Raw genomic sequence first — 27,346 nt, 5'->3', positions numbered from 1 at the left:
ATATGTAAAAGCTGGTGGACAAGCTGAAAAAGGTGGATGTGAGTTACAGGTCCATCATCCAGCCAGCAGAGGGCATGAGAAGTACAGTGGATGACTTCCCATTACTGCAATATATACTGACCATTGAGAAGTTTTTCTTTTTCTTTAATATTATTAAAAATTGTTGACTGTGTGGAAAACAACATATGCAGTAGTTATAATAAATATAAACACATGTAAAGGGCTATAAAAAGGCTTGCACCAATTTTGTCTGCTTAAAAAATGAGGAAATACCTTTCTAGGAAGACACCTACAAGCTAAAGATGCTGAATATGCTCTCACCCTGTTTACCAGGAAGCTGGATTTTAGTCTCTTCTGCCTAACGTGCAAGAATGTGTAGCTTAAACTGTTATGACATAAGCAGGCCTTTGTTTCTCTAAATCTGAATTATGCATGGCTGAACTGAATCCTTCTCACACACACACACACACACACACACACACACACACACACACACACACACACACACACACACACACACACACACACACACACACACAAAAGCCTACTTCATCCATCAAAGTGTACAAAACATAAGCCTTTGTGTAAGTGTGTGTGTGTGTGTGTGTGTGTGTGTGTGTCTTTGTATGCATGTTTGTCCAAATATGCATGAGTCCATGGATACATACCTTTCGGTTCAATCATCACTTTTCTCTGTGGATGTCACTGTGTAGGACTGTTTCATAGAAAGCAAATGTATTTTAAGATTATTGCATTATTATTATAATATAACATTGCTGATGTAATAATACATATTCTAACAATTTCTCACCCCAGAAATAAATCTGATATGTATGTTCAGTGGTGTAAGAAGTGTAATATTTCTCTGAAATGAAATGTAAGTGTATTAGTATCATGAAAAGTAAACAGGAGGAATACGATACAAACAAATTCGAGTTGTCAGTGGAGCAGGATACAAACGTGTTATTAATATCCCTCCAAAAGTTGTCATGTTTTCTTCACTGTTTATGTTTGTGTCTTCAAATGAGCCTTTAGTGTATTTTTTAGTAACAGGGTAATATCAACAGCTGTCCCAAGGATCCACAGTTCATTGCTTCTCTACACAGAAAGGCCATGACCAGATGGTGGATTTGAACCAAGGACCTTCTTGCTGTGAGGCAACAGTGTACCATCACACTACCCAATATATATAACATTTTTTTCAACAATCTACATCATACAGCTCAAAGACAAGCTATGTTATGCTTGAAATAATATCACATCAAAGCATGTAATAGACACGCCGGTCCACTGTGTCCTTTTCACGCTTTGCCTCTCCAAAACATGAAATGTACACTCATGCAGAAGTTGTACTAAACTGGAATAACAGCAGAGGGAGGTATTTTATTTCAAGCCAACATGAAAATAATCATGAGAAAGTGTTTAAACAGAGTTATTAATGCACTTACATGTAAACATATATTATCCCCATAGCTAATGATCAAGTACTTTGTGGCTTTAAATATATTATCTCCCCCTGCTATTAATGCAACTTCTGCATGCCCGTCCATTTCATGTTTTGGAGAGGCAAAGCATGAAATGGACACGGTGGACCGCTGTTGCCTTAATGCTCTGTGAACTGCAAAGTAAAGAGCCTGCAATATTAATCCAACAGTCTCATTTGCCTCCATGAGCAAGCACTTGGTGAGAGTGGGAAGGAAAAACTCCTTTTTAACAGGAAGAAATCTCTCCAGTGGAAGTAGTAATGACTGAATGAGGGTGAGGGGAAAGAATCGTCAATAGTGATGCTGACTTGCATTCAGTATACTCATCTGTGCATATTTGTTTGCTTACTACTGAATAGCAAACATTTGTTGCAAACTTGTATTCTGTGCATACTGAAACACATTTTTATTATTTGTGAGTGTTATGTATAATTGTGTATTTGTTTGCATGTATCGGCTTTAAAATAACAGTTCATGTAAGTTCCAGGAGCTGCTTTGTGGTTTGGATATCACTTAGGATAATTAGCAAAAAGAAATCCATACAGTAAAGCAGAATTTTTTAAAATCCATTATTAAGTTCTCTATAAAGAGGGTCATTGTTCTCAGTATCTTCCACTGAAAATTCAGTTCAATTAGTGCTAATGAGGCGGACAACACCACAAAGTCACAAAAATATGGATAGAAATTGTAGCAAGATTATACATTAGTGGCAAAGCTTTATCAGTGAGATGAACAGGTACTGGTAGATGTGTCTCTGCATGCCCCCTCAACAGGTGGTGATTGAAGAAGATGGCACTGTGGCTTAACAATAAGCTCAGAATGATATGATCAAACCTGGACCTGTTCAGCTATTTATATTGGTGTGAGCATCAAACTGTAGAATCGGGGGACTATCTGTAAGGTGTGACAATTTATGGTGTGATGAGAAATGCAATTTTTTTATTAATGAAAATATATTAGCGCCAGAAGAACTGCAATTTTGCTAATGATTTAAGTTTTCATTAACTGACTTTCCAATGATTGTGAAGCCATTCATCAGTGTCAGAGAAGAGCAGATACAAGACAGTGTCAGAGTCAAGTCACAGCGTATCAGTCACACTGTTTGGCTCCTGTGAGGCAACATGTTCAGAATTTGTATTGGCACATTGAGTGCTGTTATCTGTACTATGCATTTATCTGTTTTGGCACATCCATCTTCCCAAGAGAATGTGTTATAATGATTTGTCCTTTAGCTCAACCAGCAGGTCATGGTTTCCACTGACCTGCACATTATCTACACACAGTGGATTAACACTTTGTTGTCTGTCAAGGATATTATCGAAAAACCACTGAGCTGGTGTCGTGAAACTTGGAAGAAAAATGGGGACCAAGCAAAAACAGAACCCAGTACATTTTGGTTTGGATCTTTAAAGCTGCCATAGCTCATTTGCTTTGTTTGATGGTGAGGTTTCCAAAAGCCCTTCTAATTATTATTGTTAATAATTTGCCATTTCATTGTGTACACAGCATTCTGCAACATACGTTCTGTGTCAATGTTTTTGGACAGAGTGATGGATGGATAGATGGATGGATGGATGGAACCGATACTAAGTCCGTCTTTTATGTAAATTCGATGGACATCACCTACGCTTAGTGACCCCTGCTACTCAGCAAAAAGTCTTACTGCCAAACGAAAACCTACAGAATCCCTCAGATGGCCAGAATCTTCTCAGATTAATTAGCTCATCAAAAGACTTTTTCCACACATGGCTTAAAAGTGACAGAAGATATATTGCTCGAATGCTAGAACGATAACAATTTGTGTGCTTCGTGCAAAGTGTATTTGCGATTGAAAATATATGTTCTTTGCAAATTATGTGCATGTAGAATTTCTACCATAGAAACGGCCACAGTATATTTACAATAATGAAAAACACTTTGCCTTTGTTAGCAGTTAGGTCCCAGCTACCAGGTGAGATGCATATAGCATTTGACATTTATTACTATTTACAATAATAAACAAAGGATAAAAGCTTGTTTATTACACTCCATTTAAAAAAATGGTGTGTGCCTGTTCAATATGCATAGCAAGAAAAAGATTTAATTTGTTTGCATTTTAGCCTCTATGTTTTTACTTAAGCGTAATACAGCCGACTAGCAACAGCTTGACCACAGCTCTGCCTCACAAGAGAGTAAAGACACAGTAAACTCAGCTCCTTTACTGTTTGAAAGGCACTTAGATTAAACTTTTATTTGGTCAACATGATGATAAGCTTTTATAGACTGATGTCTATCATCTCTGTCAGGAGAAATTAAAATCTCACCGAATAAAACTTAACTTGCATATCTCTATGATGCTCTTTTAAAAAGGCAAAGTTTCTGGTTTCTTCATGAAGTTTGGATGGTAGTCCAAATGTCTTTAATGACATTTGCCATATAACTAATTCCATTACATAACATTTAACTAATAGTCCATTGACAATCTGTAGTTTGAGCCAACATAGTTGTTTTGTATGGATAACTTTAAAAGCCAAACCATGCTGCTTACAGACTACTTCAAATCACTGAGAAGAATTTAGGAAAAAAACCCAAATGCACAAAACATCTTCTTGAATCTCTTGCAGTAGGAATATCTTATACAGTTACCCATCACTTTATTAGGTAAGCCTGTTCAACTTCAAAGCAACATTAACATAAATATCTAATCAACCAATCCCAAGGCAGTGAACCAATCCTCTTGGGCATCATCAAAGATGATATGAGTGACTTTGAAGGTGGCATTGTTGTTGGTATCAAGCAGGCTGGTCTGAGTATTTCAGAAAACAAAGTATTCCCTCTCATTATTATTAAAATAATATTGTTTATATCAATATATTACTATATTTGCTTTTTAAATAATAACCTTGAACAGTGGGGGGACAGGTATGCAATTACTTTTACAAATGCTATATTGCAAAAACATACATAAAAATTCGATTTGCCTTAAGGGTGTGTGAAAATACGGTAATACATTTTCCAGTTTCTTTAAACATAGTCTTATCTTGGAGAAACAAACATGTTGTTTTGAGTGTGGATTACACCGGCATTAGAATGGATTGACCTTTTCAACAGCCAGAGGCACCTGCAGACCTCAGGGACTGAGCCCAGACAGGTGGGAGACAAGTATTCTGTGTCCTTGACTCTTAATGAGAATGCAACTTGAAACTTTTCACTGCAGTATTGCACTTTACACAAATAATGTGTGAATATGCCTTTTCAGACCCGGAAAATAAGCAAACATTCTTTACAAATGCAATTTGTTTTTCTGTTAAATCATATTAATTAACTATGGTATGAGTTTCTCTTGGATGAAAAATTTTAGGATGACATTTTAAGACACTGTGGTGTTTTGTGTTTGGCTCGAGTTTTCTCACCCTAAAAAACAAGTCAGACTACAGTGCTGAAAGCCCCCAGGGCTTGTTATGACTACATAACATGAGGCAGGCGTAGTGAATGAACTCTGGGTGAGAAGTGAATGGTGTGGAAAACATTGAAGGTTGTTACATGAATCAGTGTTTTTTTGGTATAAACTTCCCATTAACCAACTGTGCTGTGAGACAATCATCCTCTGTCTCAGCCTGTGTTAATCTAGTTTCTGTTGTGTTTGACATTCTCTACATTATTATTTGAGTTAAGAGTAAGCTACACTGTTAGTTTAACTATATATTTGTGCTTAATCTACTAAAAAGTACAAACAGTTTTTGCATACATTCAAACAGTCCAGAGTAAGAATGATCTGACTTTTTCATTCATTTTCTTCAGTCCTTATCCAACTTATCCAAAGCTGACACTAAGAAAGCGACAGGGTACATCCTGGACAAGCCACAAGTCTGTTGCAGGGCTAGCACCATGCCTCAACAGCACTATCTGTATTCATAAAGGAATGGAGATGGTTAGCAACAACACTCAGGTAGGTTGTGGTGTGTAAGGAAGAGGACTCCCTTACTGCATTTATTTATATTGTATTGTCTGTATAGCACTTTAGAGCACACCTTTCACTTTATTAAAAGCACCTTATCAAGCACTTTATGTAGCATTGCACTTTAAGCATGGATTTGCACACAAGAAGTTTAAATATTTATTGACTATTTATTGGGAATTTTAAAATCAGTTGGTGGCCTTGTTTCAGATCCTGCACAGCTGCTCCTCATCAAGGAATGTGGTGGTTGTCTGTCAGGAGAGAAGAATGGTGATTGAGATTGTGATTAAGGTTTACCAATAAGGAAAACTAAGGCAAATGTGTGTGTGAAATCTAGGGATAAAAGTGGTGCAAATAAGTGTTTGTAAGTTAATGATTACTCACCTTTCTTGCCTGTGTCCTCTTCAAGGTGTTTGGGCAAATGTTTCCCCGGGGGTCCAAACACCATTTAAAGGTTCCGGGAGAGACCATGGTGGTGAATCTTTTTGTGCTTGGGTTTCTGGGTTTTTATAATATTGGGTTTTGTGTAACATTAAAGTGTGAAATATTTATTAATATGTAAATGTGAAGATGTATTTATGTATTTATTTATTCTTATTGATATATTGTATACTGTGGTGGAAGGTTGGGATTTAAGAATTTACCTGAGAGTGGAATAATGGTTAAGTCTGTGACAGCTGAACATATTTAAGGCTGCCAGTTGTCATTAGGGGATTTTTGTGCTGTGAAGAAGCTCGACAAGTTAATTGTTTTAAGGAGAGCCATATAGCAAATAAATACTTTGTTCCACTACACTTGCCTTGGTCTGTCTCACTGTGTTTCCAGCCGCTAAGGGCTGCCCTGTTACAAGTGGTGTCAGGAGTGTGTCACTCATGCCACAGTGAGAAGATGATGACAAGAGGTGGAAGAAAGCCAGGCCAAGAGGAGCAGCCTGATGAAGGAGTTGGAGCTTCATCTGAGCTAGAGGCCATGGCAGCAACAAGCCCTGAGGACAAATTGGAGGAGTTAACAGGGTTGGTGAAATCTCTTATGCGGTCTCAAGCAGCCAGAGACCAAAAGTGGGAGAAGGATTTGTCACGTCAGGAGCAAAGGTGGAAAGGCATGCAGCATCAATTTCAGCAAATCCAGCTACAAGTTAACGCTGTAACTGATAAGCCTGACCCACCAGAGGCGCCAGCGCCCCCTACAACATCTGAAGAACAAGAACTTGGATTCAATGGTGAAGACATTCCAGTGGCCAGTGGGTCCAGGTCTTTAATTGAACCAAAACTTTTTCCTCTGTCACCAGAAGATGACATTGAACATTTTCTGACTACGTTTGAAAGAATGGCAAACGTGTGTCGATGGCCCAGAGATGAGTGGGCTATTCGTCTGGTTCCCCTGTTGACAGGTAGAGCCCGCACAGCCTACATTCTTATGGATTTAACAGACTCTGAGAATTATGATAAGGTGAAAGAGGCAATTCTGGCAAAATATGAGATCACTGCTGACACCTACAGACGCCGCTTCAGATCTCTGAAAGTTGAGCCAGGTGAGACGCCACGTGAACTTTATGTAAGATTGAAAGACCTGTTTTCAAGATGGATTAAACCTGAAAAATCAACTGTAGAAGAAATATCTGAGCAGATAATTCTGGAGCAGTTTTTGAGAATGGTTAATCCAGAGCTGGAGATTTGGATACGTGAGCATGACCCGAAGACTGCAAAGGAAGCAGCTAGCCTCGCAGAGGTTTTCACTTCAGCCAGAAAAGGAAGCAAGAGCACCTACTTCAGCCGGGAGACCCACTACGCCCAACCAAGTAAGTCCATTGGGGGTGAACAGGGTTCTGGTCAAGTTCAGGCTAGAAATCTTTCTAGTTCTAGGCAGCTCCCTTCCCATAGACCTCACAATGTGAAGAAATCCTTTAAGTCTTCAGTTCAGGATATTAAATGTTATCACTGTCATAACTTTGGCCATACACAACAATTTTGCCCTGCACTTAAGTCAAAACCATCTCTTTTATGTGCAGTTCCAAGACCAGCCACAGAGCCAGTAGGAAAGAAAGCTTGTACTGTCCCTGTTTTAATTAATGGGCGTAAAGAGGAAGCTTTGCTTGACTCTGGGTGCTTCCAAACTCTTGTACACTCTAGCATAATTTCAGGAGAAAAGCTAAGTGGGGTTGGGGCTACAATAAGTTGTGTGCATGGAGACGAACACAGGTACCCCACTGCTGAGGTTTACTTGACAGTAGGAGGTCAAACCTACTTGTTAGTGGTAGCTGTTGTTCCCAGTTTGCCATATTCAGTGATACTTGGTAATGACATCCCCACTCTTTTTGATCTAATACACCAGTCAGATTATGACCCTCAAGTGAGTGCTGAGAAAGACATTCAAGGCTTAGGTGATGAATCTGGAAGCTCACTTCCTCTAGATATGACAGTTGAACCATTTAAACCCTGTCATGTAGTCACAAGAGCACAAAGTGCAAAGGAAAGGATGCAAGAATTGCCCTTTTTTGAGGAGTCTCTCGAAACGGAGCCAGGGAAGATTAGGAAGTCTAGGGCTCAGAAAAGAAGAGAAAAGTTCAAAGGCTCAGGGGAAAAAGGTACAGCATTGTTCCCTAAGCCAAATAACCAACTTGAGTTTGATGTTCCCTCAGATTTAGGTGCACTCCAAAGAAGCGACCCTACTCTAAAACCCTGGTTTGAGAAGGTAACAGAGGTAGAGGGGGCTAGTCAAGGTCAGGTAAGCTGTCTTGCAGACACTGTTTACTTGATTAAAGGAGGCATCTTGTACCAGAGAAAGGGGAAGTGCGAAGCTGTGGCACTCCCACAACAGTTCAGAGACAAAGTTATGGATTTGGGTCATTCAATTCCATGGGCAGGTCATATGGCTTTTCACAAAACACTGAATAGGATCAGCAGCCGTTTTGTTTGGCCAGGGATATATGTCCAGGTTTCTGAGTTTTGCCGTTCCTGTGAAAAATGTCAGTTGACCTCAGGCAAAGGAGTAGCACGAGCCCAGTTGCAACCACTGCCAATTATTGAAACACCGTTTGAGAGGCTAGGCATGGATATCGTGGGCCCTTTAGAGAGGAGCTCCACCGGTCATCGCTACATATTAGTCATATGTGACTATGCAACACAGTTTCCTGAGGCCTTCCCACTCAGATCAATTAAAGCTCGTCACATTGCTAATTGTCTTCTGCAGCTTTTCTCTAGGGTAGGCATACCAAGAGAAATTCTGACGGATTGTGGAACGAACTTTCTATCCAAGTTGTTGCAGCAGGTTTATAAGTTGTTAGGGATAAAGGGACTTAAGACCACCCCTTATCACCCCCAAACGGACGGGCTAGTGGAGAGATACAACCAGACTCTCAAAAGTATGCTGCGCAAGTTTGTCTCTGACACAGGTGCTGACTGGGATCAATGGCTGCCATACCTTCTGTTCGCCTACCGGGAGGTCCCGCAGGTTTCCACTGGCTTCTCGCCTTTTGAACTTTTATACGGTCGCCAAGTGAGAGGCCCCCTGGATCTGCTTAAGGACTGCTGGGAGGAATCCAAAGCAGAGGGCGAAAACATCGCAGCCTACGTCATCACCATGAGAGAGAGGTTGGAGAAAATGGCATCATTGATGCAAGACAACATGAAAGCTCCACAAAAACATCAAAAGACTTGGTATGATCAGAAGGCCAGGGATAGGGTCTTCCTTCCAGGTCAGAAAGTACTGTTATTGCTTCCCACCAGCGATAACAAGTTGCTGACAAAATGGCATGGACCATACGAGATCGTCAGACAAGTGAGTAAAGTCACTTATGAGCTGAATATGCCAGAAAGAGTTAAAAAATATCAGACATTTCATGTGAACTTGTTGAAGGAATTCCACAGCCGACAAGAGCCGGTCTATCAGTTACTGGTGCGTTCGGTTAAGGATGAGGAGGTGACTGAGAAGTTCTTTCCAACTAACATTCAAGTTTGTGCTTCAGTTGACCTCTCTCATTTGTCTCCTACTGAGCAGGCTGATATAAAACCACTTGTGGACCCACAGCTCTTTCGAGAAACACCAGGCTTCACATCACTGGTTCAGCACAAGATACGGGTGAAGGAGGATGCACCCGTTCGACAAAAGAGTTACAGAATTCCTGAACGGTTGGTGCCAGTGCTACAGAAAGAAATAAAACTGATGTTGGACCTGGGAATCATTGAGGTGTCAAGCAGTGAGTGGTGCAGCCTGATTGTTTTGGTACCAAAGAAAGATGACACCCTGAGATTCTGTATTGATTTCAGATATTTGAATGCATTATCCAAGTTTGATCCCTACCCAATGCCCAGGGTGGATGACCTGCTGGAGAGAGTTGGATCAGCAACGTACATTACAACACTTGATTTGTGTAAAGGATACTGGCAAGTGGCTTTGGCACCAGAAGCGAGAGAGCTGACAGCCTTCAAAACTCCTTTTGGTATGTACCAATTTAAAGTCATGCTATTTGGGCTTCAAGGTGCACCAGCGACATTCCAGCGATTAATGGACCATGTACTGAGAGATGTGTCAGCATTCTCTGCAGCATATCTGGATGACGTGGTGGTGTACAGCCAGTCCTGGGAAGAGCATGTCATTCACCTACAGAAGGTGCTACACTCCATCAGAATGGCTGGACTGACTATCAATCCCAAGAAGTGCTCCATAGCCAAGAGAGAAGTGGAGTACTTGGGCTGTGTAGTTGGCTCTGGGAAGATAAAGCCGCAGGTTGGAAAGATTGAAGCAATTCAGTCCTTCCCAGTTCCGACAACTAAAAGGAAGGTGAGAGGTTTTCTGGGTCTAGTAGGCTGGTACCGGAAATTCATACCTTCTTTTGCGGAGCGATCCACTGTACTTAATAACCTCACAAAAGGCTCAGCCCCTAACAAAGTGCGTTGGACGGAAGACTGTGAGCGAGCATTCAGAGACCTCAAGGAAGCAGTTTCCACACATCCAGTTCTACACAGTCCAGACTTCAACAAGCCATTCATCTTGCAAACTGATGCTTCGGGGGTTGGCCTTGGTGCTGTCCTTCAGCAAGAGGTGGATGGTGAAAGAAGGCCTGTGGTGTTTCTGAGTCGGAAACTACTCGACAGGGAGACGAGGTACTCGACGGTGGAGAAAGAGTGCTTGGCCATGAAATGGGCTATTGAGGCCTTGAGGTATTATCTTCTGGGACGTCACTTCACTCTGGAGACTGATCATCGTGCCCTCCAGTGGTTGAACCGCATGAGGGATGCGAATGCCCGCATTGCAGGATGGTACCTGTCTCTGCAGCCTTATGACTTTACGGTCCAGTATAGGCCAGGGAAGTCAAATGTGGTTGCTGATTGTTTATCTAGGATGACAGAGGACTGAAGCACTTCGTGCTTAAGAGAGGGAGGAGGAAATGTAAGGAAGAGGACTCCCTTACTGCATTTATTTATATTGTATTGTCTGTATAGCACTTTAGAGCACACCTTTCACTTTATTAAAAGCACCTTATCAAGCACTTTATGTAGCATTGCACTTTAAGCATGGATTTGCACACAAGAAGTTTAAATATTTATTGACTATTTATTGGGAATTTTAAAATCAGTTGGTGGCCTTGTTTCAGATCCTGCACAGCTGCTCCTCATCAAGGAATGTGGTGGTTGTCTGTCAGGAGAGAAGAATGGTGATTGAGATTGTGATTAAGGTTTACCAATAAGGAAAACTAAGGCAAATGTGTGTGTGAAATCTAGGGATAAAAGTGGTGCAAATAAGTGTTTGTAAGTTAATGATTACTCACCTTTCTTGCCTGTGTCCTCTTCAAGGTGTTTGGGCAAATGTTTCCCCGGGGGTCCAAACACCATTTAAAGGTTCCGGGAGAGACCATGGTGGTGAATCTTTTTGTGCTTGGGTTTCTGGGTTTTTATAATATTGGGTTTTGTGTAACATTAAAGTGTGAAATATTTATTAATATGTAAATGTGAAGATGTATTTATGTATTTATTTATTCTTATTGATATATTGTATACTGTGGTGGAAGGTTGGGATTTAAGAATTTACCTGAGAGTGGAATAATGGTTAAGTCTGTGACAGCTGAACATATTTAAGGCTGCCAGTTGTCATTAGGGGATTTTTGTGCTGTGAAGAAGCTCGACAAGTTAATTGTTTTAAGGAGAGCCATATAGCAAATAAATACTTTGTTCCACTACACTTGCCTTGGTCTGTCTCACTGTGTTTCCAGCCGCTAAGGGCTGCCCTGTTACATGGTGTCTCAACATTGCTCAGGTGGTATTAAGGGGTCCAGAATATGCAAAAAAAAAAATCCCTTACACAATTGTACCACTGCCAGCAGTGTGATACAAAGCATGTCACAGTAAAAATCTAGACTCATCAGACCAGCTAATCCAATCTTTTTTTGTGCATTCAGAGATGCTCTTGTGCATATTCTGGTTGTAACAAGTGGCTATTTTAGTTATGCTTTGATTATACTCCATTGCAGAAGCAGACATGGAAACCTGAGAGTTGAGTAATCATTCTTATTATGCTTCTTAGATGTCCACCACCTGGATGCATCAGTAGTTGGTGCATTTTAATGTAAATTCTGCGCAGACAAGTGTGAATGGTCACAAAAAGCAAGCAAGTACATGGATGCCCACATTGAAGGTTCTAGAATATCTTTTACCTTGACAAGACCAAGGCCATGGTTGACTACAACTGGTAGTTTCTCTTTGCCAGGGAAAAAAGGATTTGTTTTAGAGTGCTTATTGTTTTAAACAGTGCCAAGAAAAATGAATTTCAGTGAAGGTCTAAGAAGAATTGTAGATTTATACAAACTGGGAAGGTCTCTTGGAGTCATTTCTAACCAACTGCAGATTCCAAGATCATCAGTTTAAGAACCGCAAGTTCAAGTTATTTGCATTTACGATGGTGTCGACCAAGAAAGAAGGCCCTGCTCCAGGACTGACACTTTCAAACCTATGAACACTGTACAAATGTCAAGCATGGTGTTGGTAGTATTATGCCACCATGGGGTTGTTTTGCTGCTTCATGGTACAGTTACATTACCTCCAGGAAAATGACCAATTTAAATGACTTCCATCCATCCATATTCTAATGCTTGTCCGGGTGTTTTGATAGCATAATCATTTCTTGTTTGCTCCCAAATAAAATTTCAATTAGAATTTATTGACATAGGTCTTAGAAATTGTAAAAGGAAAAAGAATATTCAGTGTGTCATATTATTTTCATAAAAGATAACTGCCATCATTAATATTTTGTCCCACGAAGAAACAGTGCTTTAATTTGTCACTTACAGATGTAACTTCTGATTCATCAATGAAAGTATCCATAAAGCAGAAAGGGGAAATAGGTCATGTTCAGTTAAGCTCAAGTAAGGAATGTGTATTTTGATTAACAACACCATTTAAGAAGTCATGCTTTTAAAATTTTTATATTTCCTATAATGAATGGGCAATGCCTAACATTTCCAAACATGCATCTAAAGTCATTTAGCCCTGGGGCAGACTGACAGAAGCGAGGCTGCCATATTGCGTCATCGGCCCCTCTGGCCAACACCAGTAGGGTAAAGTGTCTTGCCCAAGGACACAACGACCAGGACAGAGAGCCCGGGGATCGAACCGGCGACCTTCCGGTTACAGATACACGTCCTAACCCCCTGAGCCACGGTCGCCCCAAGTCATGGACATCAAGTCATGGACCACATCAAGTCATGGACCATGGATTGGCCTCTGAAGAACCCAGACTATAGCAATATTGAGAACTGAAGAAAAGGTAACCAACATTCAGACAAGAGCTTTGAATGTCCTCTGAGAATCCTGGAGGACTTTTTTTTTTAGCTAATTCTGAAGACTATTTGAAGAAACTGCAAGAAAGCATGAAAGGTGGTCATAACAACGATGCACAACTATGTTTTTGTCTTATATAGTTCATGTTCATGTGTGTTTTCACATTTCTCAATAGATCATTGCACCTGTGTTCAATAATCCTATACAATATTTTAAAAGGTGTGGCTCAATACTTTTGCACAGTACTGAAAGGATTTAATATCCTTTTTGTTACACAGTGTAAAAGGCCCTTGTGCATGCATCACTCGTTTCACTTTTGATTTAGAACAAAGAGAAGAGGGCAAACATGTTCAATGTGAGTTGTTTAATGATCGGTATGAGTCTGGGAGGGCTGCAGCAGCTACCTGAGTCGCTTTGAGGGAAGATGAGTGGGAAGGGAAGATCAGCTTTTCCCTTTCTGTCTTTGTTTTTTCATCCATTCGTTCCTTGCTCTCGTCACAGCTACGCAATTGGCTGCTTAAGGAGTGGATCGTATGGGAGGGGAGGGCGTCCACGGTGGGCGAACATGTCACTTGGTCCTTACAGTATTTGCTTCTATAAAAAGCAGCGCTTGTCGCGGAGGAGCTCAGACTTTCTCCGCTCAGGTGAGCCTTGCAGACAGAGATGCGCGTTATGGAGCGCACTTTCCGGGAGCAGCTCTTCTTTCTGGTGTTGTGCTTGTCCGTCCTCAAGGGAGACTCCAGGTATATTGAGGTAAGTGTCCGGACAGATACAGAAACTTCTTAGAAGATTCAAAGGTACAAACGAGACGCGCCAAACTTCTCTCCCACTCTCTGTAGAACAACGAAATCACAAAAGATGAATTATATTCATTTTTCAACTCGGAACTCAAGAGAGAAATGCCCGAAGAGTTGATGTATCGCCGACCTTTACGTAAGTCACGTGACATCTATCTATAATATTTTAAATAAACATATAATTGATGGTTTATGCTGGTTTTCCTTGTTTTTGTTTTTTAATTTTTGCAACTTATGCGTTTGAAGAACAGATAAAAGGGGAGGTAGCGTTTTTGTATACTTTTGGTAAATTAGACTTGTTTTCTGTCTCTTAATTTTGGTTTTACCAAAATTGCTCTCGATAAACACCTAAGTATAATCAATAGGCTAAAAGAGCTGGAATGTAGAGAATGAATGAAAACGCAGCAGAAAAAGATATTTATATTAAAAAAGGATAATAAATATAATAAATAGTAATTAGAGTAGATCAATGTGTTTTCATTTATTTATAATTTTTCATATTTGGTTGGCAAAGTTTTCACATTCTTTCCTGGAATGCCTTTCAGGTTGTCTGGACATGGTTGCAGTGGAGGGCCAGTTCACCTTCACAGCAGAGCGCCCTCAGCTCAGCTGTGCCGCTTTCTTCATGGCAGAGCCCAATGAAGTGATCAGTGTGGATTATGACAGCGTTGACATTGACTGCACGGGAGGAGACTTCATCACTGTAAGCTAACAGCGCTTCTCGTGAAACACCTTCCCCCTCCTCTTATATTGAGCAAAATATCACAAGATGGGTAGATGCATCTGGTCACGTTGAGCTTGAAGGGCTTAAAACGTTATTTTATTGCATAATTTTTGTATAATTACAGGAAATGACATAGACTTTTTTGTGCTTTTGTGATAAAGCTTTTGCTCTGTGTTTCCATGTCACCAAATACTGGGGTCTGTTATCTTGGTTCCTAATTAGACAAAATGCTCTTTAAACATAAAGTAATTGGGCACAAACCTGCTTCCTTTAGATGAGCTACCTGAAAATCACTTCCCTATTGTTTGCATACTGGTTAAGTTTCGGCCTAAAGAGTTTAATATTCTTTCTCATCATTAGTAAAACCATCAAGAAATAATTTGCGATTAAATATAAAATTCTACTTAAAGCTTCTGTCTTTTAATATATATCCTATCAAGGTGTTCGACGGCTGGGTGATGAAAGGGGAAAAGTTTCCCAGCACCCACGATCACCCACTGCCTTTGTTCGAGCGCTATGTGGATTACTGCGACTCTGGATCGCTGAGGAAAAGTGTGCGCTCTTCTCAGAACGTGGCCATGGTCTTCTTCCGCATTCACAGTGCCGGCAGCAGCTTCACCCTGACAGTCAGGAAACACACCAACCCCTTTCGTATGTAGACGGTCATTTTCAGAAGTAAACTCTAAAATTCCCTGCATGCACATAAACATAACCATTTGAGCTTTCAGCCCATTTACACTGCAATTAATGTGTAATTCAGTGGTGATACTGGCAGCCTGACATGGTGCTTTAGTCATCACTTGCACCATTAGTAGACAGTTTGCCACCACTGTGTTCCTGGATGAGGACCAAGGACAGGCTGCAAATGCTCTCCCACAGTAACATGAAAGGAAAGGGCAACTTAGATGATGAACCTGCTTTTTAAGTGTTTTTGAGATTGACCTCAGTGAAGGCATTAAAGTTTTCTTCATTTTCTTTGAAACTACCTGATCTTTACTAATTAGATATAATAATAATAGTGAAATAGTGCTTTGAAAAATGCTTGTGTAACAGACCACAAGCATAGAATTATTTTTGACCTTTTGACATTTGTCATTCAATGCAACAAATTGAAGAGGTACTTTAACACCATGTATATATGAATCATGCATGTACAACCCCAGCCTTTAGGTTATGTGTACATTCCTATGCTTCTATCTGAACATCCATCAAAGTGATCATATTTGCAACATCCACCCTTGTCTATTGTTTTGCAGCCTGCAATGTCATGTCACAGTCACCAGAGGGCAGTTACACAATGGCGATCCCACAGCAGCACAGAAACTGCAGCTTCTCCATCATATATCCAGTAGAGATCAGCATCTCAGAGTTCAGCCTGGGCCACTACAACCACCTCCCCAAGGTAAAGAAAGTCACTAAACACCCTTGAATATTGCCGCAGTGCTTTTAATTCATCTTCAGTGTTACAGGGTTTCTCAGTTTATATAGCAACTGAAACCTTAAGTAAAAAGTGATTTTTGCATTGAGAATATTAGTGATTTTAAGTGACCAGACCCCTAAAATTATAACAAATTCAGATCTCATACTAAGGTATAAGGTATATAAGGAATAAGATTCAAATCAGTTATGGAGTGATTTAAATGAGAGTCACAACAAGGTGTAGCTCCAAGAGATGAAATGGCACCAGCCTGTGCTTTCTCTTAGCTCTAAACAGAATAACATCAGCATAAAAAAAGGTAAAAAGCTTTTAAAGTGTGCTTGGTAGGACATTTTCTTTTTTTACAAACTTAAAATAATTTATCTTAGGATATTTTTTTATTAAAAAACACATATTATCATAATATATGTTGTCCTTAAAAATTCACTATATGTACCTTTATTTTGCACAATAAGTATTTAGTATTTGTTAGTTAGTATTTGTATCACACTCTATGTTGATTTCCATAGAGATCCATGCCCGGATGTGCAGAATCAGGAGACTTTGTACAGCTGCTGGGGGGAAACGGCATTGATACATCAAAGCTGCTTCCCATTACTGACCTCTGCATCGCTTTCACTGGACCAAGTAAGTGCACACCATCTCTCTGCCTCCTCTTCTCTTTAAATAAAACACCAGTCAAGACTTAAGATTTCCTTTTGCTCTACCTGCAGCTCACATGAAGATTGGCTGTGATAACACTGTGGTGAGGATGGTGTCCAGCGGGAAGTTTGTCAACCGCGTGTCTTTCAGCTACAGGCTATTAGACAGCCAGGAGCTACAGACGATCAAACTCAACAACGTGGAAGATTTCTGTTTCAATAACTGATCCTAACAGGATCTTATGTGACAAATGTAGCATTTGACTGCAAATGTTTTTAAAATGGCTTTAAGTGAAAGTAACAGTCAGTCCCTCTGATTAGATAAAATGTCTGAGGACATTGAAATAAAAGTGTATGAAAAATAAAAGATAAGTGTCATAGGACTATTATGATATTACACACTCGACTTTACATTTATTAAAATAGATTTTTCTTTTAAATTTCATTCATCTTATTGTAAATACATTTAATTAAGTGTCCTTTTGTGTTTGGTGGAACCACACTTGTTTTTATATGCTGTGAGCGCCCTGTGTGCATTTATCAGAATTAGACTTATAATGTTGTTTTGGGAGTTTGTCATCAACATTCTTGATAAGGAATGGTGCTAAAATGAATGTCACCTTCTGTTTGTGTGAGTACTGGTGATGTGCTGAATCATGGACATGGAGGGTGAACGTAAAGTGAGGGAGTATGCCATCGCCATTATGAGGGGATTTGATTAAAAAAAAGACCAAAAATGTTTTTTGTAATAAAATGATATTGCATGACAAAGCACTCAACTGGGGTTTTCTTATTATAAAAAAAAAAGAAAGAAAAAAATGGACTCTCTTTTAATTCATTCATAAAAAAGCAGTCAGATCTCAGGTTTTAAGATATTACCTTTATTTGACCTTTTGACCTCTACTTTGACCTTGGATTTGATCTCCTAGTACCAGAAAAATTTTTAAGCATATTAAAATATCCCAAAGATAATATAAGCTATTAACGTGGGTCAGATCTATCTATCTATCTATCTATCTATCTATCTATCTATCTATCTATCTATCTATCTATCTATCTATCTATCTATCTATCTATCTATCTATATCTATATCTATATCTATATCTATATATCTATATCTATATCTATATATATATATCTATATCTATATATATATATATATATATCTATATATATATATATATCTATATATATCTATATATATATCTATATATATATATATATCTATATATATATCTATATATATATCTATATATATATATATATATATATATATATCTGACCCATGTTAAAGTAATGGACTGAACATACACACACCCACTAGCACTTTATATAGCCTCTGTAGAAATTAGCCACATATTTAACTTATCTTAACTGCACTACTGTATAATTCTGTATAAACAATCATTCTGTACAATATGATAATTATAATTCTACAACTGTTTATAACTTGCATATTTCTGTATAGTTTCATATTTATATCCTCTTCATAGACTGTACATAGCTTGTATACCCACTACAGCCTGTACATACTTATAGTTATAGCATATTCATAACATACTTTCATACCGTGTACATTGTAACATACCCATAATAGACACATTTTTGTACCTTCATACCTATAACAGACCCATTTCTGTAATATATCTATATCATGGCTAAAGCACTTCTGGATGGATGCAAACTGTATTTCGTTGCCTTGTACTTGTGACATGTGCAATGACAATAAAGTTGAATTCTATTCTATCCTATTCTATTCTATTCTAGTTTACATCGACTGGTTATTTTGCTAAATGCTTCCTAAATCTTTTTTTTTTTTTTTTTTTAACTCATGTTCACCCTCTAGCATGCTTAAATAATCCAGTTTTTGGCTCCATGCTAACATTTGGTGCTTTTAATCTATATACACAACATAGAAATATTCATGGTAAATGTAGATTGCCAAAAAACTAAAACAGAGGTGGAGTAGGGTCTGCAAATCTTAATAAAATGTGTCTGTCATCTCTGTCACAACTACAGTTATGAATGAGTTATTTGCAAAGATATAAGAAGAAACATGGATTCACTGTTGAAAGTAATTACGTGTCACCAGTTAAATGCAGGAGATTTAGGGCATATCAGGTGAAGTCAGACATTGTGGGCTCCTGTCTTAGCAAACCCATGTCTGCAAAACCATCATGTGTTCAGTGGAGTACGTGTTTCTTCATCATTACCTCATATGTGGAATGATGTCACTGCCTTTGATGACTGTCCTGGGTACATAACGAACTCTTGTTGTCACTACAGAGAAAACAGCAGGCGGTATCTCTAAAATATTAATGCCTGAATCACACAAACCAATGGGGCGACCTGTGATTAAAGGCCTGAAGGTGTATTATCATTGAGAGACATGTGCAGGCACAAGCTGGTGATGAACGACTGCCCAAGACTTTATAGCCAACAACTGTAGGTCTGTATGCGTGTGTGTATGTGTGACAGTGTCCTGAAGCCACATTGGTGGTCTTTATCTTTTTTGAATAGTGTGGACAAAGTTGGATACAAAACATATGCTGCTGCTATTGACGCTAAATAATAACCTTGTATTTATATTTTGTGAATATCAATGAAGAAAACTGTCACCTGTGCAACAGTGTGCTTCACAAAGGTGTTGTTCTTAATAGTTTGTGGATACAAAAGCAATGAGTGGCAAGACCATTAGGATCTCAGATGCTTTACAGCAGAAAATCCTTTTTGTTAAAGCCTATGTGTTACATGTTTTTCTAATTGCACGAGTGTACATTACACCGACTGTACCATCATTCTCAATTATGTTTATATGTTTAAAAATGTGTTCTGTTGCACTGTGTTACTAAATCAAGCAGCTTCCTATGTATTCTCTCTGTGCTCAGTGATGTAGTTAATGAACAAGCCAGATGACGCATTTACTCCATGACACAAAGAATCTAAGACATTATTGGCTTTTTCCTGTCCTGTGCGTACAGTATGATAGACGTTGAATCGTCAACCAAAGCTTTGCAGCAGCCACATCACATTCTTTGTATAAAGCCGTAGTTTAGTTCAAATGTTCCTCACGTGTGTATTTTGGACTCACAGCTTGCTTTTGATGCTGTCAGTTATACCGAACTACTCTGTTATTCTACAGAAAATTATGTTTGACATTTGAATCTGGCCTTTCTCAGCGAAGATGATTAATTATTTGTCGATCACTCAACAGGAGATTAGAGCAGATACAGGCACTCAATATTTTGAGTGCAGTGCATCTCAAAATATCACAGTTGCATAATCACGACGCCACTTTTCAGCAATATTTTTTGCTTTTATAATATCCTGTATTGCATTAAATCTTTACAAGAAATTCAAGACTTTTGTACCCTATACATACACACATTTAGGTTACACACATTGTGGATCTTGAACCACAATGTCACATGATGAGGTACTAAAAGTGTTTCTTACATTTCCATACAGGTTTGAAATTGAACATTATACATTTAACAGACCCACAATTCCTGTTATAGATGAACAATTTATGGAAACATGAGCACTGTCTTGAAGTCCAGAGTACTTCTCCTGGTCGTGTAGTTTCTTTAAACCACAGTAATATTGGAGTTCAGGAAGTGTCCTCTTATTTAACAAATGACCCCAAATACATTGTAGCTCAGTGACACAGAACATGCTCAGTTTCTTGCCAAAGGTCACTACTTACTGAAAGCCGTAAAGTAATAAGACAGGCAGGTGCCAGCAGTCGTCTTTGGTCACATATCAAATCCTATTTAAAAATGATCTTTGATATTAAATATCCTTTATACTGAAAATCATATTTGCTGATCTTCACTGACAAAACTCCAAAGAGTCCATATGTCTGTTTTGACAAATAACATTAATGATTAATTGATGTCCTTAATTAATCATTAATGACCTTACTGTAATTAGAAAGGCCTCCTGGGAAGTTTAGCTCAAACCCAGATTTCGTCTTGAAGCAGCTTCAGTTTAAAATCTCGGCATCAGTTTAGTAAATTCTTGAGTAGAACAATTTTCAGTGAAGAACTGCACCAGTAAGTGATACAAAGGCTGGACTATCAATGAGAGACAGATCAGGCCATACATGTTCCAGCAGGGGCAGCAGGAAAGTGTTTTTTCTCTTGTCCTCTTGTCATCCTCTGATGAGCACACCACTTTCCCAGATAAGGCAATCTGTTGTAGAAAGTCTGCCCCCCTTATTTGTTACTAAGCAACACCAATATGTGTTTAAAATAAATATTAATTTGTTCTTTACAAAAACAAAAACAAAAAAAACCCTGTCATTTTCATTTTCTGGCTGAGTCACAGGGGAGGCTGACCAAGCAAACATGACCAGACTTCATAAATGAAGCTAACTATACCATTTTAATCAAAATACATTATCATCATACATTAAGTACAAGGTTAGTACACAAAGACAACATGCTTTATTCCCCTAAATACAATCTAATAATCTGTTAGGCTGCTTACCCCTCATGTGTGGTGTCGTTTCCACAACTGAGTTCTCATTTTCTTGATTCACCTAGTTATATGAGAACCAAAAAACCAAATACAAAAAACAAGCATCTAGTCCTTTTTATAAATCGGTGGTAGTGGGAAATAAAACTTCATGAATTTTTAGCAGAAAACAACTTGGACCTTCTTTATATTTACAAAAAAAAGAAAAGAAAAGAAAAGAGCCACAGTTTGCAGGTGAGTCGGAAGTGGATGGGAATACACAAACCACACGCTTGTGTATTCCCACTGATATTCCCAAGCCCTAACCCTAACCCAGACAGTGTCTGATGTAATACCCTGTGCCAAACCACATATTTTATTGTTAACCTCAAAGAAAATCTATTGAATAATGTTGCCTTGACATTTTCTTAGACTTTGAATTTAGTTTGTGTGATATATAAATAAAACGTTGCTACTAATAGCACTCAGTCAGTATTGGAAAATAAAAAGAAATCTCTAATAGGGGATTTTATATTATATTTAAATTATCTTCTCTTATTAGTTTATGTCTTATTATTACAATATTTCTTTACAGATGTAAACAACAAATGATTTCAAATTTAAATGCTCTCTTCACAAAGTTTTAAATGCTTATCAGAAAATTAAGAAACCAAAAGCATTACACACACACTCACAAACACAGCTCACTCCTAATGAGGAGTTCTGGCACGAACGGTGACGCACAGAGTGACGAAAAGGGGGAGCGGACAGCATGTGGGAGATAAGGGCTTGAGGCATATTTTAAAGACGTCACAGGTAGCAGCTACATTTGGATGGCTGACACTTGGAGTGAGGAGAAACTGTCCCAAAAAGCTACAACTGTGCTCAACTCAGTCAATTGAAATCACAATTTTTGTGCCATATTTGGTAAAACTGAAAATACTAATCTGAGGCACATTTCCTGGATTGATTTCCTGATGCAGTTTTATCTAGAGTTTTATAAACAACAACAAAATGTGTTCAGGGAATGAGTCTTGTACTTTGCCAAGTGCTAGAGATCAATAATACTAATAATATTTCATCAGTTGTCTCTTATGTCCTCTTTAATATCCCGTTATCTCTCTTTGAAGTGTCAAAATGGTAAATGGCCTGTATTTGTATAGCGCTTTTCTAGTCCCTAAGGACCCCAAAGCGCTTTACACAACCTGTCATCCACCCATTCACACACACATTCACACACTGGTGATGGCAAGCTACAATGTAGCCACAGCCACCCTGGGGCGCACTGACAGAGGTGAGGCTGCCGGACACTGGCGCCACCGGGCCCTCTGACCACCACCAGTAGGCAACGGGTGAAGTGTCTTGCCCAAGGACACAACGACCAAGACTGTCCAAGCCGGGGCTCGAACCGGCAACCTTCCGATTACAAGGCGAACTCCCAACTCTTGAGCCACGATCGCCCCACTCTTCTTTTTTTTAAACAATTGTTTAATATTTAATATTATTTGTTTTCTCCATCCTCTTACATTATATTAGGTATAGATTAAATTATGCTTTTTGGAATTATAGTTTTTTTTTTAACAAATAAGAAAATTACTACATTATATAAAATTTCTGCTTTAAAAATCTCTCTCTAGTAATGTCTTTGTGCTAGAAAGATGCAATTGTGCTTTAGGTGCAACCACTTTTATGTTAACAATTTCTTAGCTGCCCCATATAATTTGGATGCATTTCCCCCCACAATAGCTGAATGAATACACTGACACAGGACATGAAGATCTGATCACGGCTGATGACTCAAACTTTGTGTGATGGGTAGGGTTTTTTTTTTTTTTTGCTCTGCTAGAAGCCAGTTCCTGAACATGACGCTCACAGGAAATAAAGAGACAATCACGTGAACATTCGGAAGAGGTTTGTGAAAGTGGAGGGCAATCACACGAGTGAGAATATAAATATCCACATTTCAAAATTATCAAATGACACTTAGAATTGATTGCAACCTTTTAAAAATTGAACAAAATGCATAATTATGGCATGGCATCTTCCCATGGGGTGATTATCCTGCTCGATTACAGCCAATCACAGACAAATTGCATTGTCGTGGTGAGGGTTTGTGCAAGCACCATCTGCTCACATAAAAGCATCAGACTTGCCTCTGGATTTTGTTTCAGTAACTTTGTCCACGTCACAGCTGAGAATATCACTGCAAATGAACTGTCTAGTTTGGTATTTTGGGAAATGGGCTGAGAGCAAGAGAAAAAGAGAGAGAGAAAGGGAGGAAAACCCTTAGAAAATACAGCTTCAGTGTACACTTTTGTCCTTCCCAAGGTGAGAAAAATCTGCATTTCTGCTTGAGGGGATGTTGTATCTGTGTGTTTGGCTGATCCAGCTGGACCCAACTTGGGATCACCATGCGTCATAAAGACATAGTACACAGTCATTTCCCAAAAGGGAAACTCAGGTAGAAACTCGTGCTGAGTATTTCAGTTTTATGCTCATCTAAACTCATTTGCTTTACCTGATTCAGTTTGTATGCATATTATATATAACTGCACTGCAATAAACTGCACTCCATCTGTGTAGTCTTCCTATATGTCCTTAACGGGCCTGAACAGCTCTTTCAATTCAAAATTGGATAGAAATCGAAACAAATTAATCCAGTTGTGCCACAATAAAGAGCTAATAACCCCACAGCTGTGTATTGTGAGCCTTTGGAGAGGTGTGGGTTCCTTGCAACCTTTAAAATTGTATATTAAGTATTTAACTTGAACAGCTATCATTAAATGCCTGATGCTTTTCACATATTTTAATTAAATCAATTACCTGTTTTCTTATGATACAGTTTTTGGTACAATGTTGCATTTACTATAATAGTAATTTTATATTGTAACAATTTACTGTTTTACTGGAGTTTGAATGCACTGTAAGCTTTACAGGATAATACAGTCGTGCAAGACAGTGGATCAGCATAAAATAAGTCACACAGGATAGATTTACATTTATTAAGTGCATTTACTTTTAACATGATGTCTTCAAGAATCTTTAGTAGGTTTCATTTGTGGCCATATAAGAAATTATTGAAAGACAACGCTGAAGTCAAATCTTGTTCAAAAGTGCACAAAATACCACACATGGCATATAGCAGTGAGACATTTATTCCTTTTACAGGGGAACGCTTGGCTAAATCACTGTGGGCCTGCGTATTTTTCCACGACTCTAATTTTGTGCCAGGAAAAGGTAATTCCCCTTAGGGAACGGAGGCTAAGAGTAAATGCGAAACTGTTCATTGCATCCTTAACATATTAAATGAACATATGACCTTTAAAACTTCCAGACATCTGTTGGAACAAAATCTTGTAAGGATTTAGGAAAGGTTTTTAGATGACCACATTATCATTTTTAAGGAAAATACCTCTGAATTAATCAACAGTAAGTTATTCTATTCTTTCTTTTGCAGACTAAACTAAAAGAAAACCAATTACACATTTATGCACAAAGGTTTGGATGAAACACTTCCATACACAAAAAAATCAACAATAACAACACCATGGAGGGCTTAAGGAAAGGGTTTTTCTAGTTATATTTATAACAAAAATAATAAAATAATTTGTAAAAGACAAGGTCGATGTGAGATCAAGTGATTGTTTAACAGCTCCAGTCTGTACATTGTTACATTTACATCCACAAATGACAATCCTATGCTCTGGGAAAACTACGACACAATTCAGCTACAGCTTAAAATGTGGATGGACATTGGGTTTTTTTGGACACCTATTTCTTTTTCTTCTGTTGCTCTTGGAAGAAGTCGTTGCAGGCAACAGTCAGAGCTGCCACCAACACAACAAACTCATTGAAATCCACCTCGTTGTCCTTGTTAGAGTCCAGGTCATTCATGATTTTCTCCACCAGCATGGGATCTTTCTGAGACTGAAAACAAAACACAAACAGATAGTGATTCAACAAATATGCAACTGGAATGATTATGTCTTTGTGACTCTTGTAATGCCTTGTAATGATTTTTCCATAAAACAAACTTGTTACCAATATTATCAACTTCTTAGCCAAATACCTTCAACGCTTCTAAGCTTCCGGTAATAATGCATAAAATGTGACTGTTACTGGTGGTTGATATTGACTCAAGGCAAAGCCCCATGTCCGGTGGTGAGCAGAGTGATGCTGCCACTAAATGACCCGTGAGCCTCAGCTAATCAAATGCGACATTTATTACTTTGCTCATTTCCTCCATGACTGGGAAACAAGACGTTTTTTTATTCGTCCTCTAACCTCCAAGGCACCAGTGATCTTTCTGTTGTGGCACTAAAGTCAGCATTTCTCAGAAGGTTAAAATTAAAATCCACACTGGGGGTTAATTTAAATTAGAAAAAATATCACCACAGCAGTTTTGCATTTTCTAATGTAGTTTCAATTTAAATTTGGTCTGAAAAGCTCAAAGCTACGTTAAAATACAAAGTCACCTTGAGTGAGTCGACAGTAGACATAAACATGAAAAATGCAAGACTACCATTTTATCAGTAAATAAATCTAACAATCTTAATCAAGAGCACACTTAATTTGAATTTTGCATTACTTTTTTAAAATTCTTTCAATTCTGTCAAGACAGAACATGTAGTAGTAAGTACTGTATCATGCTTTGGTTGTCAAGTGTCAAAGTTTCCTGTTGGCAGAAACTCAGGGTGAACGCCACTGTGTCTATTCTCAGAGGTGACTACAGCCCACAGGGATGTGATGACATCACGAGGGTGTCTATATTTGGAGGTGATATGGGTCACTGATGATGATGATGATGATGTGTGAGCACCTGAGGCCTCCCACCCACATGAAGGGGGACGGACAGTAACAAGAAAGATATCTGAAGGCATCAGGTTTTAGACCTTGGCTGTTTTGTTGATGCTGTGGTCTCAATCATTTGAAATTGCAGGCTTGTACGCGCTGCTATCACACAGACTCAGGGGCAGGGATTTATCTCAAATGACCTTATCTATCTCTCTCCCCGCATCATTTATTTGCCATGGTGGTCATGCGAGAGCCACAAGCAGTTACACTTTGACAGCAAGAAAGCAATCAATGAAAAAACAATTTCCTCCAACAAGGTCAGGATGTTACATCATTTGAACACATCACTCTTAAGATTGACTTTTAAGTGAATAAGACTTCAAAGTGTTCAAGATCCATAAGCAAATTAATGCAATTACTATTGGTCATTATAGTTCAGTTAATCAAATGCATAGTCATACTTCAGTACACCAGCATGTTCCCATTAATTTAAATCCATACAGGGATTGTGCTTCCTGTTGAAAATTCTGCATGACATCAAATCTTTGTCTAAATGCCGAACAGATAAAACAAACAACAAAATAATCATTGCATTTAAACATCAGCCTTACCGTGAGGAAGTCAGTGAGCTCACTGTTCAAGAGTTCCTTCAGCTCACCCTTGTTGAGCTTGTATTTATCTCCATCATGTCCCGAGTAATTGTAGAAAACTGTCATCAGTGCATCCATTGCACTCTCAAGCTGGCTTGGCATTTTGCTGGAGAGATTAAAGGTGCGCTTGCAGTTTCCTGAAAAATAATGTAAAACAAATAATACAAAAATACACATGCACACACACACATATGAAAAAGCATTACAACAACTATTAGCTCATAACAGTGGTGTTCCTACCTGGTTAGAGTCCTGCAAAAATGAGATCACAGACTCTTCTGAATGGCTTGTTTATCAGGAAGTCAGAGGATGCAACGTGGGATAATTAATTCCACAGGTGAGACCCCCATGGCAACAGTTATTTCCAGGTTTTAATCAGTGTAGCTAAGTGAAAAACAAACCATGTATCATGGGTATTCATCAAATCCTGAGCCAGACGTGAGCCTTGACGCATGTGTAACTTAATATATCCCTGAAGTGAGTTCAGTACTGTGCAATATACTTCATTAGAGATAGAATAGGTTAAAACTTGCCTACCTGCTCTGATGTGTTACTCATAAAAGGGCAGCATGGAGATACTACTTAGAGCAGGTGCTTTCTGATCATAACAATGACAAATGAACACGAAGCATCTCATGGCTTTTATGCCT

The 27,346-nt window shown here is 38.7% G+C and overlaps 2 protein-coding genes across 2 annotated transcripts; one reads left to right on the top strand and one right to left on the bottom strand.

Annotated features, from left to right (window-relative positions):
* Positions 1 to 13,645: 13,645 nt before the first annotated feature.
* On the top strand, positions 13,646 to 17,567 carry crhbp (corticotropin releasing hormone binding protein). The gene is made up of 7 exons (XM_082539090.1): positions 13,646 to 13,946; positions 14,033 to 14,126; positions 14,536 to 14,693; positions 15,155 to 15,365; positions 15,971 to 16,116; positions 16,662 to 16,779; positions 16,866 to 17,567. The coding sequence occupies exons 1-7, from the start codon at positions 13,857 to 13,859 to the stop codon at positions 17,018 to 17,020; spliced, it is 972 nt and encodes a 323-aa protein (XP_082395216.1). The 5' UTR covers positions 13,646 to 13,856; the 3' UTR covers positions 17,021 to 17,567.
* A 7,456-nt stretch (positions 17,568 to 25,023) lies between these two features.
* On the bottom strand, positions 25,024 to 26,804 carry s100z (S100 calcium binding protein Z; the record flags this gene model as incomplete). Its single annotated transcript, XM_082538566.1, has 2 exons — positions 26,658 to 26,804; positions 25,024 to 25,179 (listed from the first exon to the last, which is right to left on the bottom strand). Exons 1-2 carry the CDS (start codon positions 26,796 to 26,798, stop codon positions 25,024 to 25,026), a joined length of 297 nt encoding a protein of 98 aa, XP_082394692.1. The 5' UTR covers positions 26,799 to 26,804.
* Positions 26,805 to 27,346: the final 542 nt, after the last annotated feature.

Source organism: Aulonocara stuartgranti, assembly GCF_965226115.1.
Source record: "Aulonocara stuartgranti genome assembly, chromosome: 7".
In the NCBI taxonomy this organism is placed as follows: Eukaryota; Metazoa; Chordata; class Actinopteri; order Cichliformes; family Cichlidae; genus Aulonocara; species Aulonocara stuartgranti.
Note: the sequence above shows the minus strand (reverse complement) of the source record. Positions and strands in the feature narration are given on the sequence as shown.

What these genes read in the sequence shown, in the direction of transcription:
- crhbp (XM_082539090.1), top strand. Translation starts at nt 13,857, where the DNA reads ATGCGCGTTATGGAGCGCACTTTCCGGGAGCAGCTCTTCTTTCTGGTG. An exon ending in CGGGAGGAGACTTCATCACT is followed by an intron (nt 14,694 to 15,154) that starts GTAAGCTAACAG and finishes TATCCTATCAAG; the next exon opens with GTGTTCGACGGCTGGGTGAT. An exon ending in GAAACACACCAACCCCTTTC is followed by an intron (nt 15,366 to 15,970) that starts GTATGTAGACGG and finishes ATTGTTTTGCAG; the next exon opens with CCTGCAATGTCATGTCACAG.